The sequence below is a fragment of the Gouania willdenowi genome, chromosome 22, assembly GCF_900634775.1.
Source record: "Gouania willdenowi chromosome 22, fGouWil2.1, whole genome shotgun sequence".
Classification (NCBI taxonomy): Eukaryota; Metazoa; Chordata; class Actinopteri; order Blenniiformes; family Gobiesocidae; genus Gouania; species Gouania willdenowi.
In genome coordinates, this window is record NC_041065.1 from 18,369,580 (window position 1) to 18,390,693 (window position 21,114).

The 21,114-nt window shown below is 39.2% G+C and overlaps 1 protein-coding gene across 12 annotated transcripts in view; it reads right to left on the reverse strand.

Annotated features, from left to right (window-relative positions):
• The window catches only part of dctn1b (dynactin 1b), a 33,134-nt gene extending 12,254 nt beyond the window's left edge, over positions 1–20,880 (reverse strand). For 2 of the 12 annotated variants that reach the window (XM_028437278.1, XM_028437276.1), the window contains exons 1-15: positions 16,461–16,831; positions 11,867–12,109; positions 10,840–10,918; positions 9,907–9,938; positions 9,381–9,401; positions 6,033–6,050; positions 4,144–4,164; positions 3,519–3,689; positions 2,658–2,855; positions 2,374–2,578; positions 2,179–2,257; positions 1,699–1,858; positions 1,505–1,609; positions 528–719; positions 319–435 (exon numbers count right to left, since the gene is read on the reverse strand). In XM_028437278.1, the coding sequence (XP_028293079.1) occupies positions 319–435; positions 528–719; positions 1,505–1,609; positions 1,699–1,858; positions 2,179–2,257; positions 2,374–2,578; positions 2,658–2,855; positions 3,519–3,689; positions 4,144–4,164; positions 6,033–6,050; positions 9,381–9,401; positions 9,907–9,938; positions 10,840–10,918; positions 11,867–12,109; positions 16,461–16,493 (1,674 nt within the window). In that variant the 5' untranslated portion in view covers positions 16,494–16,831. Of the gene's footprint in view, positions 1–318; positions 436–527; positions 720–1,504; positions 1,610–1,698; positions 1,859–2,178; positions 2,258–2,373; positions 2,579–2,657; positions 2,856–3,518; positions 3,690–4,143; positions 4,165–6,032; positions 7,355–9,380; positions 9,402–9,906; positions 9,939–10,839; positions 10,919–11,866; positions 12,110–16,460; positions 16,832–20,748 lie in introns of those variants that run through there. The other 10 variants (XM_028437284.1, XM_028437277.1, XM_028437280.1 and 7 more) reach the window with 10 other exon arrangements.
• Positions 20,881–21,114: the final 234 nt, after the last annotated feature.

Genomic DNA, 21,114 nt, shown 5'->3' on the forward strand with positions numbered 1-21,114 from the left:
AATGAAAAGGAACCAATAATAAAACTGCTATTCATATGATTCACGATGTACTGTTGTAAATCAGATCATTATTCCCCAAAACGTCCCCAAATTAAATAATAATTGGTCACAAAATCAAGGAAATTTAAGAACCTGCAGGGACTGATATGATTCACTTTAGTGCTTAGGTGTCAGTGCCTTACGTACTTTAAATACTTTTATAGGTGGAAGTGCAAACTCGGTGCTCGTTTTATCGCCTATGATCTGTGGCCCACTTGTGATTAAACTGCTCCATATTTGGCCCCTGAATTATATGGAATGTGTGCTTATGGGTCGGACCTTGGCGTAGGCCTTCGTCTCTGCAAACTTAATCTTGAAGTCGAACATTTCCGCTGGCGCCTGCTGCTGTAGCTCTGCTGAGGCTTCCTGCTGACTGGTCAGCTCTCTGTTCACCTCCTGCAGGTGCCACACAGGAACAATCACCAACGTATAAAAAAAAACCAACAACACATCTCTGAGAAACCAAAGGAACGTCTTCCCGTTCGTACCTGCAGGTGAGCCGTCAGCTCGCGATACTTCTTAATGGTCTGCTGATAATCGGCCACTGTCTCCTGAGCAGCTTCCACGCGCTTCTCCGCCTCTCGGACCTGCGACGCTCCCAGATCCAGCATCTCCCTCAGCTCCAGCTCCGTCTCTCTGGCATTTTCCTGCAGCTCGTCGTTCATCTCGTTTATAGCTTCCTGCCAGAGGAGCACAAAAAGGAGCAAACCTAGTAGACCTCTGCATCATTATTTCAGTAATGCTAAAGTGTGCTATTTATTTATTGCCTTCAGAGCCAGTCAATGGGACCTGTTGGTGTGACAGCCCAATCTGAAGTTATTTCAGGGGCAAAAACATGCCATTATTGGCTGAGAAGTGCAGTTTTCATGTATTAAAACATAAGTCTCAATCAAGGCCTGGGGGCCAAATCCGGCCTTTTAAACCACCCAAATCGGCCAGCAGGAGAAAGTAAAAAAAAAAAACAGAAAAAACATCAATTATTGTGTATATTACCAAATAATTAAGTTGTAGCTCTCTCAGCCTTTCTAAACACACAAATTTAATGAAACTCCACAATATTTGGAGGATGGCATTTTTCCCATGCATGACTATTGTCATGTAAAATCTCAAATTCGTCAAAGAACTCAATTTTCCTCAAATTATTTCACATAATTACACCCAAAATACAAAAAAAGTGGTCACATCAATAAAATGTAAAATAGAAAACCCTGCAGACTGATATTTGTGACTTATTGCTTGGATATTGTTTGGCACCTTACATATTTTATACAACATTTATACGACATGAAAAGTGCACACTTGGGGGCATTAATGTTGAAATTGCTCATTTTCCAACCTAAAATCTGCTGCCCACTTGAAATCAAACTACTTTGTATTTGGCCCCTGAATTAAAATGAGCTGACACCCCTGTATTAAAGCATTAGTTTGACAAACCCAACTAAAATAATTCTCATTGTTCTCTCACCAGGTCGATCACTGTCTCTCTCAGCTCCCTGACTTTCTCCTCCAGGTCCAGGCTCCTCTCCGTCAGAGTTTCCACCATCTCCTCTGCTCCCAAAGCTGCATCCACCTGAGGCAGAGGACATCCATTTATCAGAAACGACAGCACTGTCAGCACAAACCGCTGCTCGCTCTCTCAAAAACACACATGGGCCTGACCTGCTCTTTCAGTTCGTCGATGGTTTTCTCTGCTGCCGTCATCTCCTCCTGCAGTTTCTCTTTCTGGCTGCGCAGAGAGTCCAGCTCACCGTTTTTCTTCTCCATCTGCTTTTGCAACTTCAGGTGCTCTTGTTTCTCTGATGCTGACAAGTCGCGCATCCTGATACACAAACATTGACCAAGCATGTTCATGTTCAATCAAAAAAGTGCAAATGTGTCACAATAGTTTCACTTTCCCTAAAAGTCAAACAATATGTGTGGCAGCTCAGACAAAACCTTTCATTTAAAGAAATCAAAAAGAAGAAACATTTTATGTCTTTGTAAGTAAAATACTGAAGAACATCTGTTTTTCAAAGTGTGAGAAGACATTTTGCTTCATTCATTTCCCTTAACCTAATAAGAAAAAAGTGAAGAGCCTTTTTTTACAGTATTCTCCTTAAAGCTAACATCTGGATGTCTTCTGTGTTACTACAAACCGACCTGACCAGGGCCTCCTTCAGCCTGCTGTTCTGCTCCTCAAGCTGTTTCACATGATAACTGGAGGCGGCACCGTCTGAACCTGAAGGAAACATCACAAATGGGTCCATGAAGCAACAGATAACAGAAGAATCTGCTGCTGGTTATGAAGATCATTCAAATGTCATGAGCTCTACTTTCTGCACGATTAAGTGGCACCTTTCTCCTCGATCTCATGCTTGAGGATCTCCAGGTCCATGGTGAGCTCATCCACTTTCTCCTTCAGCGAGTCCACCTCCAGCTGCAGAGACTCAGCTCGCTCCTCCGCCATCTCTTTGTCCAGAGTCGCCATCTCGATGGCGTCCGCCGTGTCCGACATCTCCTCCACATATCGCTCTTTCGCCTCCAGAGCTTCTTTGGCCTCCTGCAAAGCAGAGGGTGAGTCTAAATCTTTAAAATCCTCCTTTTTGGGAAGAAGGTGAAGTTGAATCTTCTCTTCTCACCCTCTTGGAGTCTTTGAGCTGCTTCTGTAGCTCGGCCTGCTGCTCCTGCATCTTGGTCCTCCACTCCTGGAGCTGCTCCAGCTGGATCTTGTGCTTCTCCAGTTCCTTCACTTTGGCTTTGTCCTCTGTCCGCTTCATCTTTAGGGTCTCCAGCTTCTCCTCTAGATCCTTCACCTGAGCTCGCAGTGCCTCCTCCTCCTGTAGACCAGCAAAGAAACAGGTTTTGGAGAATTTTGCTGCTGCAAAACAATACAACCAGCCAAGTTAAGGTCCCATCTCGAGAAAGGGCTCAACATGCTCATTATTAGTGCTTTTTCTTCTTCCTTTTCTGCATAATCACACCTGATTAAAGTGTCAGAGTTCTAAATCCAATCACACTACAGATGTGCAAAAACTAAACCAATTAAAGGCCTCACACATATGGCGACGTGCTAAAATGTTAGCAACACATCTATACCGAGTGCAGAAATCTCACACTGCATTACACAGTTGCACCTGAGTCTCCATGGCAACCTACTCCCGAGGGATGAACCAACTCATGTAAACAGCAGAACAACTTAATGTTGCAGTGAGATTCCATGGCTTCGAAATCCTGATCGAGGAACAATGACGACTATCGGATCCAAGATTAACTTCACATTTTGTTGCATTTTAGTCCTTGCACGACTTGCATCTCTTCAGAGGCTCCTCTTCCTCTCGTGCACAGGGATTCAGCTTGGTGACATGAACGCAAACTGACACGCGTGTCAAAAACGTGCATATTTCAAGGAGCTGAGGCTAAACAATGTCACATCAGATTTCACTGCGGCACTTCGCACATTATCATGAGTTTTTTTTGCCTCCTGAGCATCTGATGCTGACCTTACTGGAGACGGGGGCTGGAGGATTTCCAGGAGAGTGGAGGCTGGGAATAACCGGCGCTGCCAGCGGCGTCTGGGCCGGCGTGCTGGCTTCACTACTGCTCATCTCCCCGGCTGAGGCCGACGCAGAGCTGGAGCCTTTCCCTCCTGTGCTCGCAGGTCGACTCGACTGCTGAGGGACAAGAAATTCAATAAAATGTATCTATTATAATAATTTTAAGGAAGCTTGGGGGTCACATCCTCACTATGATTGCGTTAGGAATGTTTAACACAATCATTGTACCCATATCTCTGCCTAATAATAAATGACAAACCAATTTTTTTAAATTATTGTGCAATGTCCTTTCTTGCCAAGTGTCTTCCCTCTTTCTGTCTGTACTGTGCACAGGCCCATGTGTGTATATATCTTCTATTTTTTATTATGCTGTTTTATTTTATTTATCTGCTGCTGAAACTGTGCAAATTCCCAATCGTGGTACTAATAAAGGATATCTTATCTTATCTTAATTAAAATGATTAAATAAGCTGATTAATTTGTGTGATTTGTGACCTTGTGATGGTAAAATAAAAAAGATAAAAACAGTGTGTTTTCAAACCAGTCGCCCTGTCAATGTAACCTGGCTCACCTTTGGCCTTCTGGCCGTAGTCTGAGGAGAAGAGGGAGGAAGAAGAGGAAGAGCAAAGGAAGCAGGAAGCGAAGGAGAGGACACAAACAGGCAAGGGTTAATGTTTCAAGGCAGAGTTTATATTCACACACATACACACACACACACGGGTGAATGAGGCTGACCGAACCACAACATCCCCCTGGAGGCTTTTCTCTACTTTCCCTCTGTTGTTATGCAAACATCTCAGCTGCTCTTTTGTCTTCGTCTACAGATCCTCGCCTCCTCTCTCATCATCATCAGAGCAACAACACACATGCTGTGACTGGTTGTGCTGATCAATGGCTGCTCTGTGCCTCCGTCACACTCATCCGAGCTTGGTTCTGTTGCGCTCCATTCATTCACTGTTGGAATAATGGCCTGTCGTCGCTGACAGATTGTGCCGTACTTTGAAGTGTGCAAATGCATTCCCATATAATCTGCAGAGCACGGTATTAGACTCCGCTGAGGTGGGGAGTCATTTTACAGCAGCTCAGTTTGATCACTAAAGGCTAAATCTGAATACTTATGCTCAGAACGTTCCCTAAGAACAGGAAAATCAGACTATATCTCACAATTACAGAAAAACTCCATATGGTCTGATATGTCGACACACACTTTATTTTGCCACAGGACTGACCAAATCCAACACAGCACAACTAAATACAGCCATTCAAACTCTGCATAGTCACCTTTCATAACATCCTTTTAGTTACAGCACAATGGTTCTCAAACTCGTTTTGCTCAAGCACCCCCCGTTCTCTTATTTCTGAATCCAAGTACCCCGTTTATCTGGCTACAATATTTCGCTTGTTTTTAAAACACCTATAGAGGATAATGATGGAATGAATGAGTGATAACACACACTTTAAAGAATCCGTGTAAATAAGTGAAAATAAATAGTATTTAGTGCCTTCTGAATGGATTTATACCATTTCCTGTCATCTACCACCTGGTGTGGGATCAAGACTTATCCTTATATTTTCATTCATGTTCTAATAAAGATCAGTTTAATCATTTATTCTGATTATCATTTTAAACCAAAATTAGTTTCAAATTTTGTTTTCAAATCCCCATATTTTTCATGCTTTCATTTTGTTAATTTTCCATTCTCTGTCTATTAAGTACCCCCTGTAGCACAATCACATACCCCTAGGGCCTAGGGGTACACGTACCACCATTTGAGAAACACTGATATAGCACCGTTTTTCAACCTTGGGGTCGTGACCCACTGTGGGGTCGCTTGAAATTTAAATGGGGTCGCCTGAAGTGTCTAGTCATTGATTAAAAATGAAATTACTGATTAAAATATATATTTTTTTCAAATAAAAAGAACACAAAATATTAAACAAGTGCATGCTATACTTTCACAAAAATTAATGAGAAACAATAAACCAAGCTGGTGCATCTTGTCAATTTGTGCACCTATCCTGGCTACTCTATTTTTGTTACACATAATAACATAAAGAAAAATTTAATTAAAAATGAACTATAGAAGAAAAAAAAGGTATTTGGGGTTGCCAGAAATGAATGATATCAAAATGGGGTCAAGGTCCAAAAAAGGTTGGAAACCACTGATATAGCACATAAATAACACTTGCACATATGAACAGCTGAATGCTTCAACTGTAGATGGATTAATAAGCTTGACATGCTCCGACTGTGAAGCAGACATAGGCAAACAATCAAACCATGGCTTAGTTTTAACACTAAGAACATTAAATATCTGAGAAAATGATTTAGAAAAGAGTGTCATTTCTAAGAACTAAAGAGTAAACAATGTAGATGTCTACAGAGGCTCTGCCAGCACAACACATAGATGACATCCCAGACACATGGACACATGAAGAGGATCATTTGGAGTTTGGTACCTTCCGGGGAGCCGGAGTCTGCCTCATCATATTTGCAAGAGAAGAAGACACACACAAACAACGCAGTCAACGGGAGACACACACAGAGACACAAACACAGACACACACAACGGGGCGATCAAGCAGGCACAGATCCACAGAGGCCGGTTTAAGGACGAACAGACAGGCAGAAAGCTGAAGCAGAACAGTCAGGATCAGGCCACAGAGCTGCAGCGCTGCTAATGATCAAGGCAGTTTCTTCCAAGGATCCCCCTTCCTTATAGTCCTCCTTTAGGTCCTCTGTTACTCTCATAATCCAGAGCCCACAGCTAGTGCTTCCTCTGAGGATTCCTGCTCTAAATAAGTCTCTGCCCATGCAGGAGACGCCTCCCTCTCCTCCTCCCGTCTCATTGCTCCCGTATTCCTAGTGTAATTTGCTAAACCAGCCAATACCCTGCAGAGTTACATCACAACGCGCCCTCCTCCAGCACCACTGCTCACCCACTCATCGCCCTTTCTGCCACAGACAGACAGGGAGGGGTGAGACGGTGTGCGTGTGTGATGCCGTGACTCTGAGAGAAATCGGGATGTGAGGAGAGGATAGGGGGACGGAGGGGGAGGAGGAGGGCGGGAAAAACGAGCAGAGCCACTGATGCAAACCTCTGTTGTCACCTAGCAACGTAAGGACCTCCTCCAATAGGCTCGTTCTAACGCAGGAGACAAAACAAGGGCGTGTCCAACACCTGATGAGCCTAATTGTCCATTAAAAAATAATAGTCTCCTAAACACAAAAAGTGGACACAATGTTTTATTTTATTTTAAGCGCGTCAGTATTTTTTGTTGTTTTCTGTTTTTCTTGTTTAAAATAAGTAATTGGGAATTATTTATAAATGAATCTAAGTTTATAGGTAATAGATGTGAATTACTACAAATTACCATTAAAAATTTTTTATTTTAGCCCTTATTATTATTTATAAGGCCTCTAAAATAAGTCCAATAGTAATGGCCAGTGAGGGTTTCCTTCAAACGATTACCAATATTGACATGCCAGAATAATTCCTATTTTTCACACAGGAAACAGATCCGAGACCAATAAACAGAGAAATATTGTCTATGCAGCGATAAGATGACAGCACTAATCATCAGTGATGATTTACAGAGACTATAATCTATCAACACAAGCTGTAAACAGTAGAATCATTCTTTAATGAACACGTTTGTATGTGTTTCCAAAACTGTCACTGATCACTTTAGATGATTCTAATGTCTTCCAACATCAAATACAACAAATATATGACACGGTGCAGTGGAAAAGGATCTTACACGTAGAAAGTTATTAAATAGATAACTTTGCCCCTACAGGGCTTAGAGAGGTTTAAGCAGCTTTTGTAGGATCACTTTCTGCAGCATTAATCTTCCTCTCTACACCATCAGCTCAGCACAAATATAAAGGATTTAAATCTGTCAGGATATTCTGATTAGCGGCAAGTGTTAAATCTGAATTTCTCTCATACCATCGGCAAATGTCTGAACATAAAAATATGCTACAGGACAACAATGTTTGTAAACAGTAAATATTCTTTCCTTACTGCACATGATGATTAGAAAACAGATTACTAAAGGTTATTCAGGGAATATTAAATCCACAGGACTGGAGGCTGCTGAAGAGCAAGGAAAAGCATGTTATGTGTATCCATTACGGAGCAGCTGAGGGATTTGTCCTGTTCAAATATTAAACATTGCTTTGTAATCGCTTTCTCTCGTCTGTACAGGCTAAGTGACTTTATGAGAGGCAGAGAGGATGATGGGATGGGTGGGGATGTATCACCTTTCAGCTTTTCCAGCACAGGCAGGGAGGATAAATGCCTCAAGGGGACAAAATGGGAGTGAGATCACTGCTTTGCGAAGCATTAACTCCACATAACCCAGAAGTTGACAGATTGGACAAATAGTGATATTTAAAGAATGAAGAGTCAAACTCAAACACACAAATTGTGAGAGTTTAAGCCCCCCTGACATGTGGAGTTGTACCCGTGCAGAGAGAACCATCAAATCAGATCTGAGCTGACAGAAAATCTATACTCTGCAGTTCTCAGCTACCTTTCACTGTGAGCAGAGGAACGTCTGTCTGAATGAGTCAGCTTAGCTAACAGTGACTGTTACAGAGCTAGCATGGACTCACAATGATTCCTGCATTTACTACAGAAGGTGTTAGTCAGCAGAAACGCACCCTATCAGTATAGCAATTTGATCCCTTTGGAGAAACGTCAAGAATAGAAGATTAAATGTATCCTTTAGATAATTATAGAATCAGCCAGTGATGATCATCAGATTTTATATTCAGTTGACAAAATTCACAATTGTTGCGTTTATGTTGGGACTGGGCGATATGGACCAAAATTCATACTTTGATATTTTCTTTCAACATGATGATATACGATATAAATCTCAATATTTTTTTTGAACTAAAACAGTTTCAGCAGAAAGACAATTTGGGGTTACATTTGCTGATGAAAAATGCCACACAGCTGCACAATATGTGCCACTTTTGGCTTTTTCTCCACTAAGGGACAGCACGTGTGAGTGAGTTCTGTAGTGAGGATTGTTTAGGGGAAGGTCTGGGTTAGAACGCTCTCAGAAATCCATCTGACTGTTTCATGCTGTTCTGAGAAGTAGCGAAAGCAGTGACTCCTAAAATAAGTATTTTCAAACAAAATAAGCTATAAAATAAAAAAAAATACATCAATATGGGCAATATTGTAATGTTCTAAATTGCCAAAACAGAAACGTGATACATCTCAACTCTCGATATATCGCCTAATTTCTGTTATACTTAATGTCGTCTCTGTCCTCCTACATTGCTGCTCTCTGTGCCTTTTATTTGCCCCCTGATTGAAAAATAAAGTTGACTTAAATATTGTATAACATTCAGAAAGAACATGCAAACTCATTAAACCCACAAACAGGCCTCAGGCCCGCCCTGGGAATCAAACCCAGGTTCTCCTTGCTGGTTCAATCATAGTTATTTTATATCTAATGAGTCTTTGAGTTTAGCCTAGCTGAGGTATTATAACATTATTTCCACATGCTTCAATGTGCGAAGAAAGCAGACAGTTACAACGCAAAAAAAAAAAAAAATCAATCTGAGCAAGAGACAAAGTTATGGATCATACAACACATGTGAGCATCATCCCAGCTCACAAAACAGAGCACTGCCCTCAGTACAAAAGAGCAGAGGGTGGAGACGCAGGGTGCGGCCCTGTTGCCATGCAGTGGCAGGAGCCGAGCTATTCAGTCACCGTTACCATGGCCACCACGCTCAGCACCATAACATCAGCACTGTACTGAGGTGAGAGAAACATGCAGCACCTTTTTGGGCTTCAATCCTCGCTGCAAAGACACAGGAGGGAGGGATGGAGGGTGTGGGACAACGGCATGCCGTGGGAGTCAGTGGACGGCGAGATAGATTCACATCAAAATATTGTATACAGTTTCATTACAGCATGAACTCATTTAAACTGCATTAAAGTTTGCATTTGGGGAGGTGAGTGTCTTTTCTTATGGAGTTCCAAAAAATACAGAAACAGCCCCATCTTCTGGCCACATTATAGTATTATTGAAATCTTGCCATTTTCAACTGACTGTAAACTAATCATCATCATTAATTATTGTTGTAGCAATTAGTCATGCATTTCACTTGAATCTGTAAAAACATTAAAGATGGCACATTGGCAACAGCTGCTGGACAATGAGAAAAATGACAGTGTAGATTTAGCACAAAGAACAAAGAGCACACAAACATGCAAAATCTAGGTTAAATGTGTGTGTGCTGATGTCATATCTGCCTCCCATTTTTTTTTATTTTTTTTTTTTTTTACAACACAATGTAACTCACCGCTTTGGTAGACTTGGATGACTCCAGGATGTCTGACCACATAAAAAAGAAACACAAAGAACGTATGAGATATAATTTGATTTAAAAAAAAAAAAAAAAAAAAAAAAAAAACAAGTAGCACAATTTGAACTAAAAAAATATGTGACACTGTAAGATATAAAATACATAGCACAAGTTAAACAGAATGCATTGAACAGGACTGATTTTAAAAGTAATAGTAGAGCCTAAAACTGGAAATTAATTGTTTAAAAGCTATTTATTAAAAAAAATACAATAATAATAAATAAATAAATAATGATTAGTTATGATTTCAAAAGCAATCGCTGCACATAAGAAGTTTGTAGACCTTTTGTATAGAAAATATCTGTTTAATATCCTCGGTATTATCCTTATACAATCCTCTTCCTCTGGGTGGGGCTGTAACCTTAAAATTGAAGCCATTCCCTTTCATGTTGCTGTATAAACAAGTAGTGATATGTGTTGATGTTCAGGAAACTGATAATAAATGTCTTCTGGTACCAAAATTTAAAAAAATAAAAAATAAAAAAAACCTTCAATGCCAAAAAAATAGGCAAATTTTGAGGCATTTTAGGATTCATCTTTGCAATGTATCTTCTCTCAAATTAAGACTTGCTCTGTAGTGAGACACCCAAATATTTCATTTCGCTTAAGTCTTCACAGAACTACAAAAACACTGTGACATTATTGTTAACTGCTCTACATTCACACACACTTCACCCACTGGTGTGACTGTTTGACAACACAGCCTATCGATGGACTCAGGACTGTTTGCATTCCTGAACAATTGACATCACCCCTACACAACTATTACAACATCAATCCAGATCATAGTACCTGAGCGCTCCAGTTTTTCTGTTTTAGAAAAGTGACTAAGTTTAGCACCAAGCTCCGTGCGTGTATGTGTGTCGTTACCTCGTTTGGGGACTTTAGCGGTGCCAGGCTCAGGGGTTTCTGGAGAAGTGGTGTCGGCTCCATCGTCAACAAGCTGAATCTAAGACACAAAAACACACACAAGCTAAGTCACCTCATTAGACATTACTGCCTTGGACCACAAATGTTTTTTTTTTAATTTCATTAGTTTTTTTTTGGCACAGTTTAAAATACAACAAAACATAATAATATTAACAGTAGAAAGACATTAACAGAAATGAATACAGTTTAAAGTTTAGAGGCACGCCAGGGAAAACCCAAAAAACCCTCAAGAAGCTTAAAGAAGAGGGCTCACGATATAAAATTTAAACTTGAACTAATGAGAAGAAGAAAAAAAACCAATAATAATAATAATAATAATACCAAATAAAGAAATGTCAGGACAGCAAAACTTTGAAACGGAGCATAAAACAGGAAGAAAAAAAAAACATTACACCAAAAAGTCAAGCAAAAAAAAACCAACAAAAAAAATAGAAAAAATAGCAACCATTGTTTGGTTATTCATTAAGAAGTAAGTTTTTGATAGAATTCTTAACTCAGCATGGGGAAAGTTTGATCAGATGAGGAGGAAGTGAATTCCATATTCTTTGAATGTAATGCTAAATTGAGAAGTAGTGGTACGTGTTCAGGTAGGATAATTATGTAGTTGATTATTTGCTGCAAAATAATTGTTAAAAAATGGCGGGAGTGTTTTATTTAATTAACCATGTACAAATTGAGCATTTGAAGTTTGTTGGTTTGATAAATGTTAAGTATTCCAAGTTTTTACTCTTGGAGCCGAGAAAGTAATAATTCTCACTGTTCTTTTTGGCAAAGGAAAAATTAGCTCCAGTGTAGTTGAGTGAGTACTGGCCCAAACACTATTGGAATAACTAATTCTATATCTCTTCAGTAAGTTCAAAATGAATACCTAGCTCGTATTTTTTTTAAGATATTTTGGCTAATTCTGGTCCTGTATATTTTATTGTGTGTGCAGTGTTCCTTTTAAATAAACGGGCAGGTCCTTTACCTGGGACTGTCTCACAAATATCCCATGGTTCTCTTCGCAGGTGAAGTAGCGCTTGCCCTGCACCGTGCCGTCGTTCTTGCCCTTGGCCTCATCCAGGATGACCCCTACCCATTTCCCTGAGGCGAAGAGTGTGGTGCCGATGTATGCCACGGTGCCACGCTGCCCCTTCCCGATCACCTCCACCAGTGAGCCCACTTTGGCAGGACGAGCTCCTCCGTCAGAGCTCATTTTGCTGCTGCTGGTCTGTGAGTAGAGAACAGAACAAAGGTGAAATACTGCTGCAGAGTTTCAGGAAGAGTCCATGATCAGTTTCTGAACTCTGTCTCTTTTTCTCTCTCTCTTTTCTTCTAGCTTTCTATCTTTGGATGATTATTTTGCATTGCTTTCTCTCTGCGTTTCTCCAACCTCCCTCCGTCCCTCCCTCCCTTCTTTCTTCACAATCCCTTGAGTTTTGAATTAAATGCTTTTGGTAAATGTTCACAAACTGCAGCACGTTATAATCAAATAAACCACGTGGTGTCCTAGAAATGGAGGTGACTCAGCAAAAAGGTGAAAAGACAGTGGGCAGACTCTCCTTCAGCTTACTGTTAAACACTCAGTGTTTATGTGCGGCTGTTTGGACATTAAACACAGAAACATTACTGTAAAACTGGTTTGAACAAGGTGTGTGACTTGGAACATAATTACCTTCATTCAGGCTATGAATAAAGGAATTTAATCCCATTTTAGTTCATATCTCTAGTTAATGTCCTATCCTGGGAAATTAGAGATTCTTATACCTACGACATACTACTGCAACACATGAATACACTTTTCTTTTTACATCCAAACTCAATATTTTCATGATGAAGTTTGGTGTTTTTTCAGGTTCTTGTTTGGACTCCTTTCCTTGTCCCTAAGCAGGAACCATTAACTGCTTATTCAAATCTTCAGTCAGTAAATCCTCTGTTTTGAATTGTTTGTTACAGCACTTTAAAGAAAGTGCAGGCAGAAATCCAAAGTTGGTACAACTCTTTGCGTTGCTGAAAGCTTAAAACTTTAGCCGCATACTTTCCCTGCTTACAGAGTCAGCTCCACCAATCACAGCACACTTTCCGGTGTTTAGTATACGTTGGAATGCAGGACAATAAAGAAAGGTTTCTTTATTTTTACCTTAGAATCAGACAAAGAATGTAAAGGATTATAAAACAAGAAAACAGTCATCAACATCGCCCGCCATATTGGCTGTCATTATAACTCACAAACTTTTCCTAAATGTCCTAAATCTAAGAACTTAGATGTATATGTAAGAAAATATTATCACATCAGAATATAAAATTACTAACTATCTTAAATGGTTTCTAAGAAGAGCTGTCCCCTTTGAAGATACCTCGAACAGAGTAAACAAAACGGAACAAGGACAATAACTCCGGGAAAAATAATTACGCGCTTCTCATTTTCAAACTCCATCAATTTATTGATACCCTGAAGCCACACACCAAATTTGGTTATCCTATCTTAAACAGTTTCTGAGAAAAGCTGTCCACTTTAACTCGGACAGACGGACTCAAGGCCACACTTTGTGGCGGGGGATAATTAATTTAAACTTAAAGCCTGCAACGACCTGCAGACACGTTTAGTAGCACATTATTAGATGAAAGTATTTGTTCCTAATAAGTGTAAACAACTTTTCATCTAATAGTCAATAAACTAAAAAATAATTTACATTATATGCTCGGGTGTGAAAAATAAGATAAGGAGTACTAATAAGCATGCGGTGTCTTCTTCATAATAGGGCAACGTTTTGAGCTGGAAAGTGTGTGACTGACAGGAGTTTTGTGTCCATGTGGAAATATGTATGTTCTGGTACAGCATAAAAGCCGACATTAACTTGTAAACACAGTGAACCAAGAAAACTGGATTGTGGTTAGGAAGACCATGACTGTATTCAAGCACACCTTAAGTAGTCCTGAGGTGTAATTAGGGAGATTCAGCACACCTGCTGCACCACTAAATCTAACTATTGTCTGTGGCTGTTTTTGAAATGGCACACTCCACATTATGCACTACAAACTAAATCAGCATATACTGTCTATTTAATATATACTCTAAGTATGTTTAAGAGGATTAGGACGATGAAGTATACTTCCAAGTTTCCCAAGATGCATTTCGAACCTACAATGACAAAAAGCAGAAGCACATTGAGGCTAAATATCTCCGTAGATTTGCCACATTTGAAAGTTTTGAAAGCGTTTAAAGCGAGAAAGTGACCAAGTAGAATATCAACATGTGGTCATTTGATCCTTAAAACTCACGGAAATACATTTAATGCCGACATTTCAAAGATTTTCAGAGACCCGCTTTTGTGCTACTGAATAAACTTCTGATCAATCAAAAACTGATGGAGGACAAGAATAGATGCTTTTGTTTTGAAAAGGGGATGTTTGACTTTTAGCTTGAAGGCGGTCCCAGGACGATTTTACGTTCCGCTTGCAATGCATCATGGGGCAGTTCAGTATGACTATACATACTTCAAAAAAGTCCTGATATAGTATACATCCAGGTACTTCTTGCATCCTAATCTTCCCATACTATCTAATTGGAATGCACTACATACTCATTTTGACATCAGACTCAGTATGAATAGTATGTTAGTATTTCAAACACAGCCTATGACTCTACATTCAAGCACACCTTAAATAGTCCTGAGAGGTAATTAGGGAGATTCATCACACCTGCTGCACCACTAAGTCTAACAATCATCTATCTCTCTATCTTTAGGTATAGGTCTGTCTTTTCACTTGTATACTAATTGAACTCTTACAAACACTGCACGAAGCAGTCGTCAGACAACAGAGTGCTGCTAGTGAAGTTGTTTAACATTGCATGAAAGGACGGGACTCTCTTGCTTCAAGTGTAATTACAGCAGCTCATTATTCATAAACTATGGGAAGAGAGGCACTAGCGATGCTCACAAAGAGCTGTTTCGTCAACGTCACAGTCGAGACTTCAGGGGTCATATTCAGCTTCTATTTCAAAGCAGTAAAAATCACACCAAAGAGGCCTATTTATGGTTGAGAAGCGATTACGTCAGCTCCAGCTATTTTAAAAAACAAAACAAAAAAGAAAAACCAAGGTGAAATCAAACATCGACAAAAAGGCTCCTGCCTCCAGACGACACGCTGCAGCGATGCGTTCAATGACGGCCGTGACCCGTTTGCCATGTGCTAGGCAGAGGACCTGAGGTGGGGCATGCTGAATTATTTAGTGCAACTCAACTCTTACAACACACACGCAACGCTCATAACAATGCTTACAGAAAGAATTAGAAATACATCAACACTTCCTCGTCTACTGCTGCTTTGTTACAAGCTGGAGCTGATTTCAGCTGAAGTCCTCTCAAAATGTTGGTTTCCCCCCAGTTTGTCTACACATCAAACAAGTTATATACAAATGTTAGAGCCTGGTCCATCACAGCCAACTGTAAATGCTTAGCTTGTTATCAGGCTTTTTTGTAGAGCTGCATGACACAATCATTAGATTCAGGTGTGCCGGAGCAGGCAATCTATAATGAAGAAATTAAGATGTAGCCGCATTCCTATTTTTGAACAACGTACAAGCATGCAAATAACAGTTTCTGGACATAAATCTCAATCCGACTTCCCTGCTAACACTTCTTTCAACAAAAAGATGAACCATTTTGTGATTCTTGAGAAGTTTAGGATCACAGTGATGGTTTAACTCTTTTCTTCCAGGTCTGCAAGATTCAGACCTTTTGCTTTTATGCCGTGAGGTTGAAGTGGTCACTGCTACATCACTGTGCTGCCAGCTTTCTGATGGAAACTGCTGCGGTTTTCAACCACAAACCATGACTACTGCTGTGTAATAGGACCACTGCTCACCAACCGTTAGCTACAGAAGCCAAAAAAGTAAGAAACACAAAATAATTAAATTACAAGTTGTTTATTTTAAATGTAAAGAAAAAAATTGACAAATAAAACCAATTATCATTTGCTAACCCTGAACTGATTGATTTAGCAAACTGGGAACACAAAAAAGGAGAGCAAGACACATTTGAAAGACCACTAACTTTTTACCTTTCCTGGGGATTGTGCGTGATTTCACTTAGATTAAGGTTTGAATCACAGACAAGAAGAATTGTTGGCTAGTAAAAAGTGCTTCTTGGTGATTTAAAGAAACACGTCATCCCAAAGAGTTGATGTCATTCCTGTTGGTGACATAAAAGCTGCCAGACTCAGAGGGATGACAAACAGGAAGTCTTCCAGGATTCATTTATGGTCAGTCTATCCTCTGCTGATAAGAAAAAGAAGCCACATGTTCCAACAATCAAGCCCGTGGTCATCTTTCCTTTAGCTAGTTAACTTTTAACTTCATGGTGCTAACACTGAGAGGCATTAGCGTAAACTGAAAGGGAGAAATGTCACACTGAAGAGGATTAAAAATCAATACCGGGGTAGAAAAGGCCTGGGAAGAGATGACAGAGTGAGACTAATCAGAATCAGACACAACAATGGAGTACTGATCAGCATCAGCAGGCGATTTAAAACCATTTCAGCTGTGTGTGCCCGACTGTACAGCATCAGCACAAACTCACCCGTGGATACGTGCTCCTCCTAATCTGTGCCATGTTCGCTGTTCCTCCCAAAGTGACTACGGAAAGGTGTTATCAGGAGAGAATGAGCCAGACAGAAGGAGCAGCAGCATGAAGGGGGTTTGGTCACGGTGATGCTGCCGGAGAAGGAACGTCTTCCTTTCTGTCTCCTCCAACATTCACTTCATCCTGATTTCCTCAGTAGACTCAGAGCTTCCCAAAGTCCCTTCACCCCCTCCTTGACAATCAGCAACATCTGCCTGAGCTTCAGGCTCTGCCAGGAAGTTTTACATATAAGTTGTTGATCGTCCACCGTTAAATCAAGGGACCGGTTAGCTACGGCTGCTGTGAAGGCATCAGCCGGGAGTCAGCTCTGCTCTGTGCTGGTGTCTGAGCTGGATTCAGGAGGAGGGAGGGATGATGAGGACCAGACAGGTGCTGGGTCCTAAAGCCTTCTGCTTCCTCTCATAATAAAACTCTATTTTTAATGTAATGTAGGAGTGTGACAATATCTCGATACGGCAATATCTCGCGATATTTTTTCACACGATCGATTATTGATATGCTCGCGCCAAGTATTGATTTGAAAAATAATGATTTTATTTTTCTTTAAGATTTATTCTATTATTTTCAAAACCTTTTCTGCTTTTTCACTAAAATGTGCAGGTAGGTCTCCACAGAAATTTAGTCACTGTTTGTTGAAGGAACCAATGTATTGTGTACTGGAATATTGCACTATACTGGTGTCACTGGTAAGAAAAAAACCTATTTTTTGTTTACAGAAAGCACTAATGGAGATACTTATTTGTTTACATTGGTATGTTGACACTTATTTACAGAAATGTTGCACTAAAATAGTGTCACTGTTCATAAGACACTTTTCAATTTATTGTCTTTCAGAGATATAAAATAAAAACTGAATTTTTTTTACTTAATCTTTCTTTTTTTCTTATGTCATAGATTATTGTAGATTGATTTCTGAGCAATATATCGATAATTGCCGTATTGTCATATCGTGAGATAATCATTATCGTGAGCTTTGCATCGCGTATCGTATCGTGAGGTACCCAGAGGTTCCCACCCCTAATGTAATGCATTAACTAAACCAGTGCTTTCCAGCCTTTGGAGAGACACGTAAACTCCAGATACAAACCATGAGAAAATGCTGAGAAATTGCTTCCCACAAAAGCCTGATTTAGTGACAACCAATCCTTAATTCCAAATATTTAATTCAATACATTTACTGATATGTATGGATTACGGAAGTGGATTAAAGCCAATTTTGAAGGAGAAAACAATTTTGGGCAAATCAAGAATAAAGTCAAAATGTCAAAATTAAAGTCAAAATTTCAAAAATTAACTCAATACAATATCGTGAAAATAATAATATAATGCATTGGATTTTATATAGCTCTTTGATAGACACTCAAAGCACTTTACAGAATAAAGGCATTATTCTTTCACTCCACACTTAGTGGTGGTAAGCTACTATTGTAGCCACAACTGCCCTGGGGCAGACTGATGGACACGAGGCTGCCATGGTGAGCAAGTCAAAGGTTTGCTATCAAAGTCAAATCTACAGAAGCGGACAAGGGCTAATTTACCATATACAACAAGTCTCCATCAAAACTGGCCCTAATCTGTTTCCGTAGCTCCTCAATAGCCACAAACAGGAATGAATGGTCCACCTCTTCCAAACTTGACTGCTTTTTCCTCCTGAACAAATTAAGTTTTTGGCAAGACTCTTCAAAGTCGTTAAAGAGATTACAACGCCATGTTTATGCGCGACAAAGAAAAAAGAATCTCTTTGTTATTAAACCCATCTTTAAAGTATGGTTTAACGCGTTCATCGATACACAGTATTTTTGTAGACGGCCACAATCTGCTGTGTGTTGTCGTGTGAATGACCTTTGTCACGATATTGTATTTTGAGTTCATTCTCGAATTTTTTTTTACTTTGATCTTGTCTTTTCGACTTTATTCTTGATTTTCCCAAAATGATTTTCTCCATCAAAATTGGCACTAATCCTCTCCTGTGATATGTGTATGGAACATGGCACATAAGAGATAAGTGCTTGGTTTTACGAGTAAAAAACGACTTGTATCACTCGAATGATTAATATGTGAGAGAGAATGCTAGAAGGCTACTCAGTTATGTTTCCAATGTTTTGTTGGCAGCTTTGGTGAAACCTATGATGCTTATTTGAGTGTAGGATAATCCTTTGTAATTCAAGTGCACTAGTAGTCATTAGAAAAATCAAAAATCAGCACTATTTGGTAGATCACATGCGCATACACCAACTAAAAACTTACTCTTCAAGTGACGTCAATGCAGCAAACTAAACTAAAAAAGTAGAGTGGATTCACTCTGCTCACCCTGCACTGCAGTCTGTCACAACACTGTCACATTTCTCAAGAAAGTACTTTCTTCAGCTTTTTGTGTTACACATGGATGCAATACAGAAATGGTTTAGGGATGTGGTGAAGATAAAAATGTTAAACTTTTTCAGTTGTTGACTTGGCCAGTAAATTACCCAGCTCTGAATGCATTTAAGTATCTTTGGCAAAAAAAAAAAAAATAAATAAAATGAATAAATAAAAAATCCACCCAATAAATTTATGCCTCACAACTTTCAAGACAGCACACCGTCGTCAAAATTGGTTCAATATATTTTGTAGGTGTGTGAAAAAAAAAAAATCGATTTCACGATATATTGCAAGTTTTTTGAGTGCCAATTTTAAATCGATTATTTTTATGTATTTTTTTATTTAAAAAATTTATTTCTTTTTTAATTTTTTATTTCATTTTTTTGTTATTTAATCAATATTTTTGTGTATTTGTGCAATATTTCAGTGGTGATTACAATGCCGTCAATGAGATGCAATGGTTATTTCATGCACTTGATTTTATGATGGCAGTGTGTAATGCCTGGAATATTTATGTACATACACAGACATTTTATTTTCAAATAATCTGTTTAAATCAGTGTTTAAACTGACACAATAGGATACATTATATTTTTTCTTATTTCAGTGCATTGTCAGTAACTGTGCTTTTTCCTTAATGTTCTTACTTACAGCTGTTACAATGCATCATTATGTTGTCATGGTTACCTTGAGACCTCTACACAGTAGTTTCAGTGAAAAGATATGTGTTGCACTTTATTTTATGATGGCAGTGTGTACCCTGCATTTTCTTTTCTTTTTTTAGTGAAAATGTGCAAAAACACTCATAATAAATAATAAATAGGATGCTTAGAAGCAAATAGTTTTGATTCAAATTGTCCTCTGAATGATCAATATCTTCTGATGAACATATACTGTACAGCAACTTCATTTTTCATCTCTACATTGAATTTATCGTATCGTGACCCAAATATCGTGATACGTATCGTATTGCAACATCCTTGCCAATACTCACCCATAATTTTTTGTTAGTCAGTGTATGTCTAATTTTCCATTTGAATGGAATATTAACAACATCTGAAAACTATGACTGCATTTATGTATGACATGCACACTAATGATATGTAGGTCCTGGGGCCTTGTAGAAAACTGGGTCAAGTGTAGAAAACATGGGTATGCCTTAGATTTCAATCCTGTGTGGTGGTGAAGCATAGAACAAACAAAAGAATCATGTCACAGTGGCTCCAAATGTATAATAAAAATATATAATTGCTCCTGCTGTGTATTAAAGTCTATTGAAGAATCAAAATTTCAGCCTAGAAAATTGTGCTGATTATATGAAATGATTTTGTATTTTTTACAGATATATTATGTATTGCTGGATGTTGCTGCCACCTTAATAAATCAATAACCTGGGTGAGGCTGAACCCAGGCTAATCAGGACAATACATCACAGAACATTAAAAGAAACAAAACCCTAAAAATAGAAGGAGAAAAAGAAACACTTTTGTAATTTTAATAACAAAATAGGCATATTGAGCCTATAAGCTAGCTCAATAGCACCACCGCCTCTAATACAATATTGACTAAAAACGGTTTGTTATTTATACCACGATTTACTTTAGATTTGGCCGATTAAATGTGATTATGGAGCTGTAGTCGGTGTTAAATCGGTAAAGTGAGTGCTGCTATGTGCTGCTGTCATTAGAGACACTCCCTGGCCAGCTGTTAGCCACATTAGCCCTTAGCTTCAATTACTAATAAAAATCCATTTTTTTCCACCAAAATGACACTTCAACACTAAAATATAGATATCTATTAGTGTATGTTTACGCCTTGACTTCAAAGCTCCGTCAGTCAGACGTTAACAAGGTGGAAATCTTACCCAAACTGTCGATAAATCTGGCTAGCAGCACAGCTCCGTCCCTCCCTGCATCTATCCCCGGAGGTCTGAACGGAAAACCGGCCGGACGTGGCCGCAATACAGCCTCTCTCAGCCGGCCTGTGTGTGGGCGAGGGGCCGCTGAAACATGGAGGACTTCCAACAGGCACGACACATGGTTTAATTGATATGGAGTTAACAATTACCCAAAATTACAAGATGAGACCAAAATCAAGAAATTTTTAAGATTTCAACAAGAAAATATAGTGCATTTAGTTTCATAAGCATGGAAATGACATTTTGCACGTTTTGTGAAACACATGAATCAAAAATGTCCAATAAGAAAAAAAAAAAAGTGAACTAATTAAT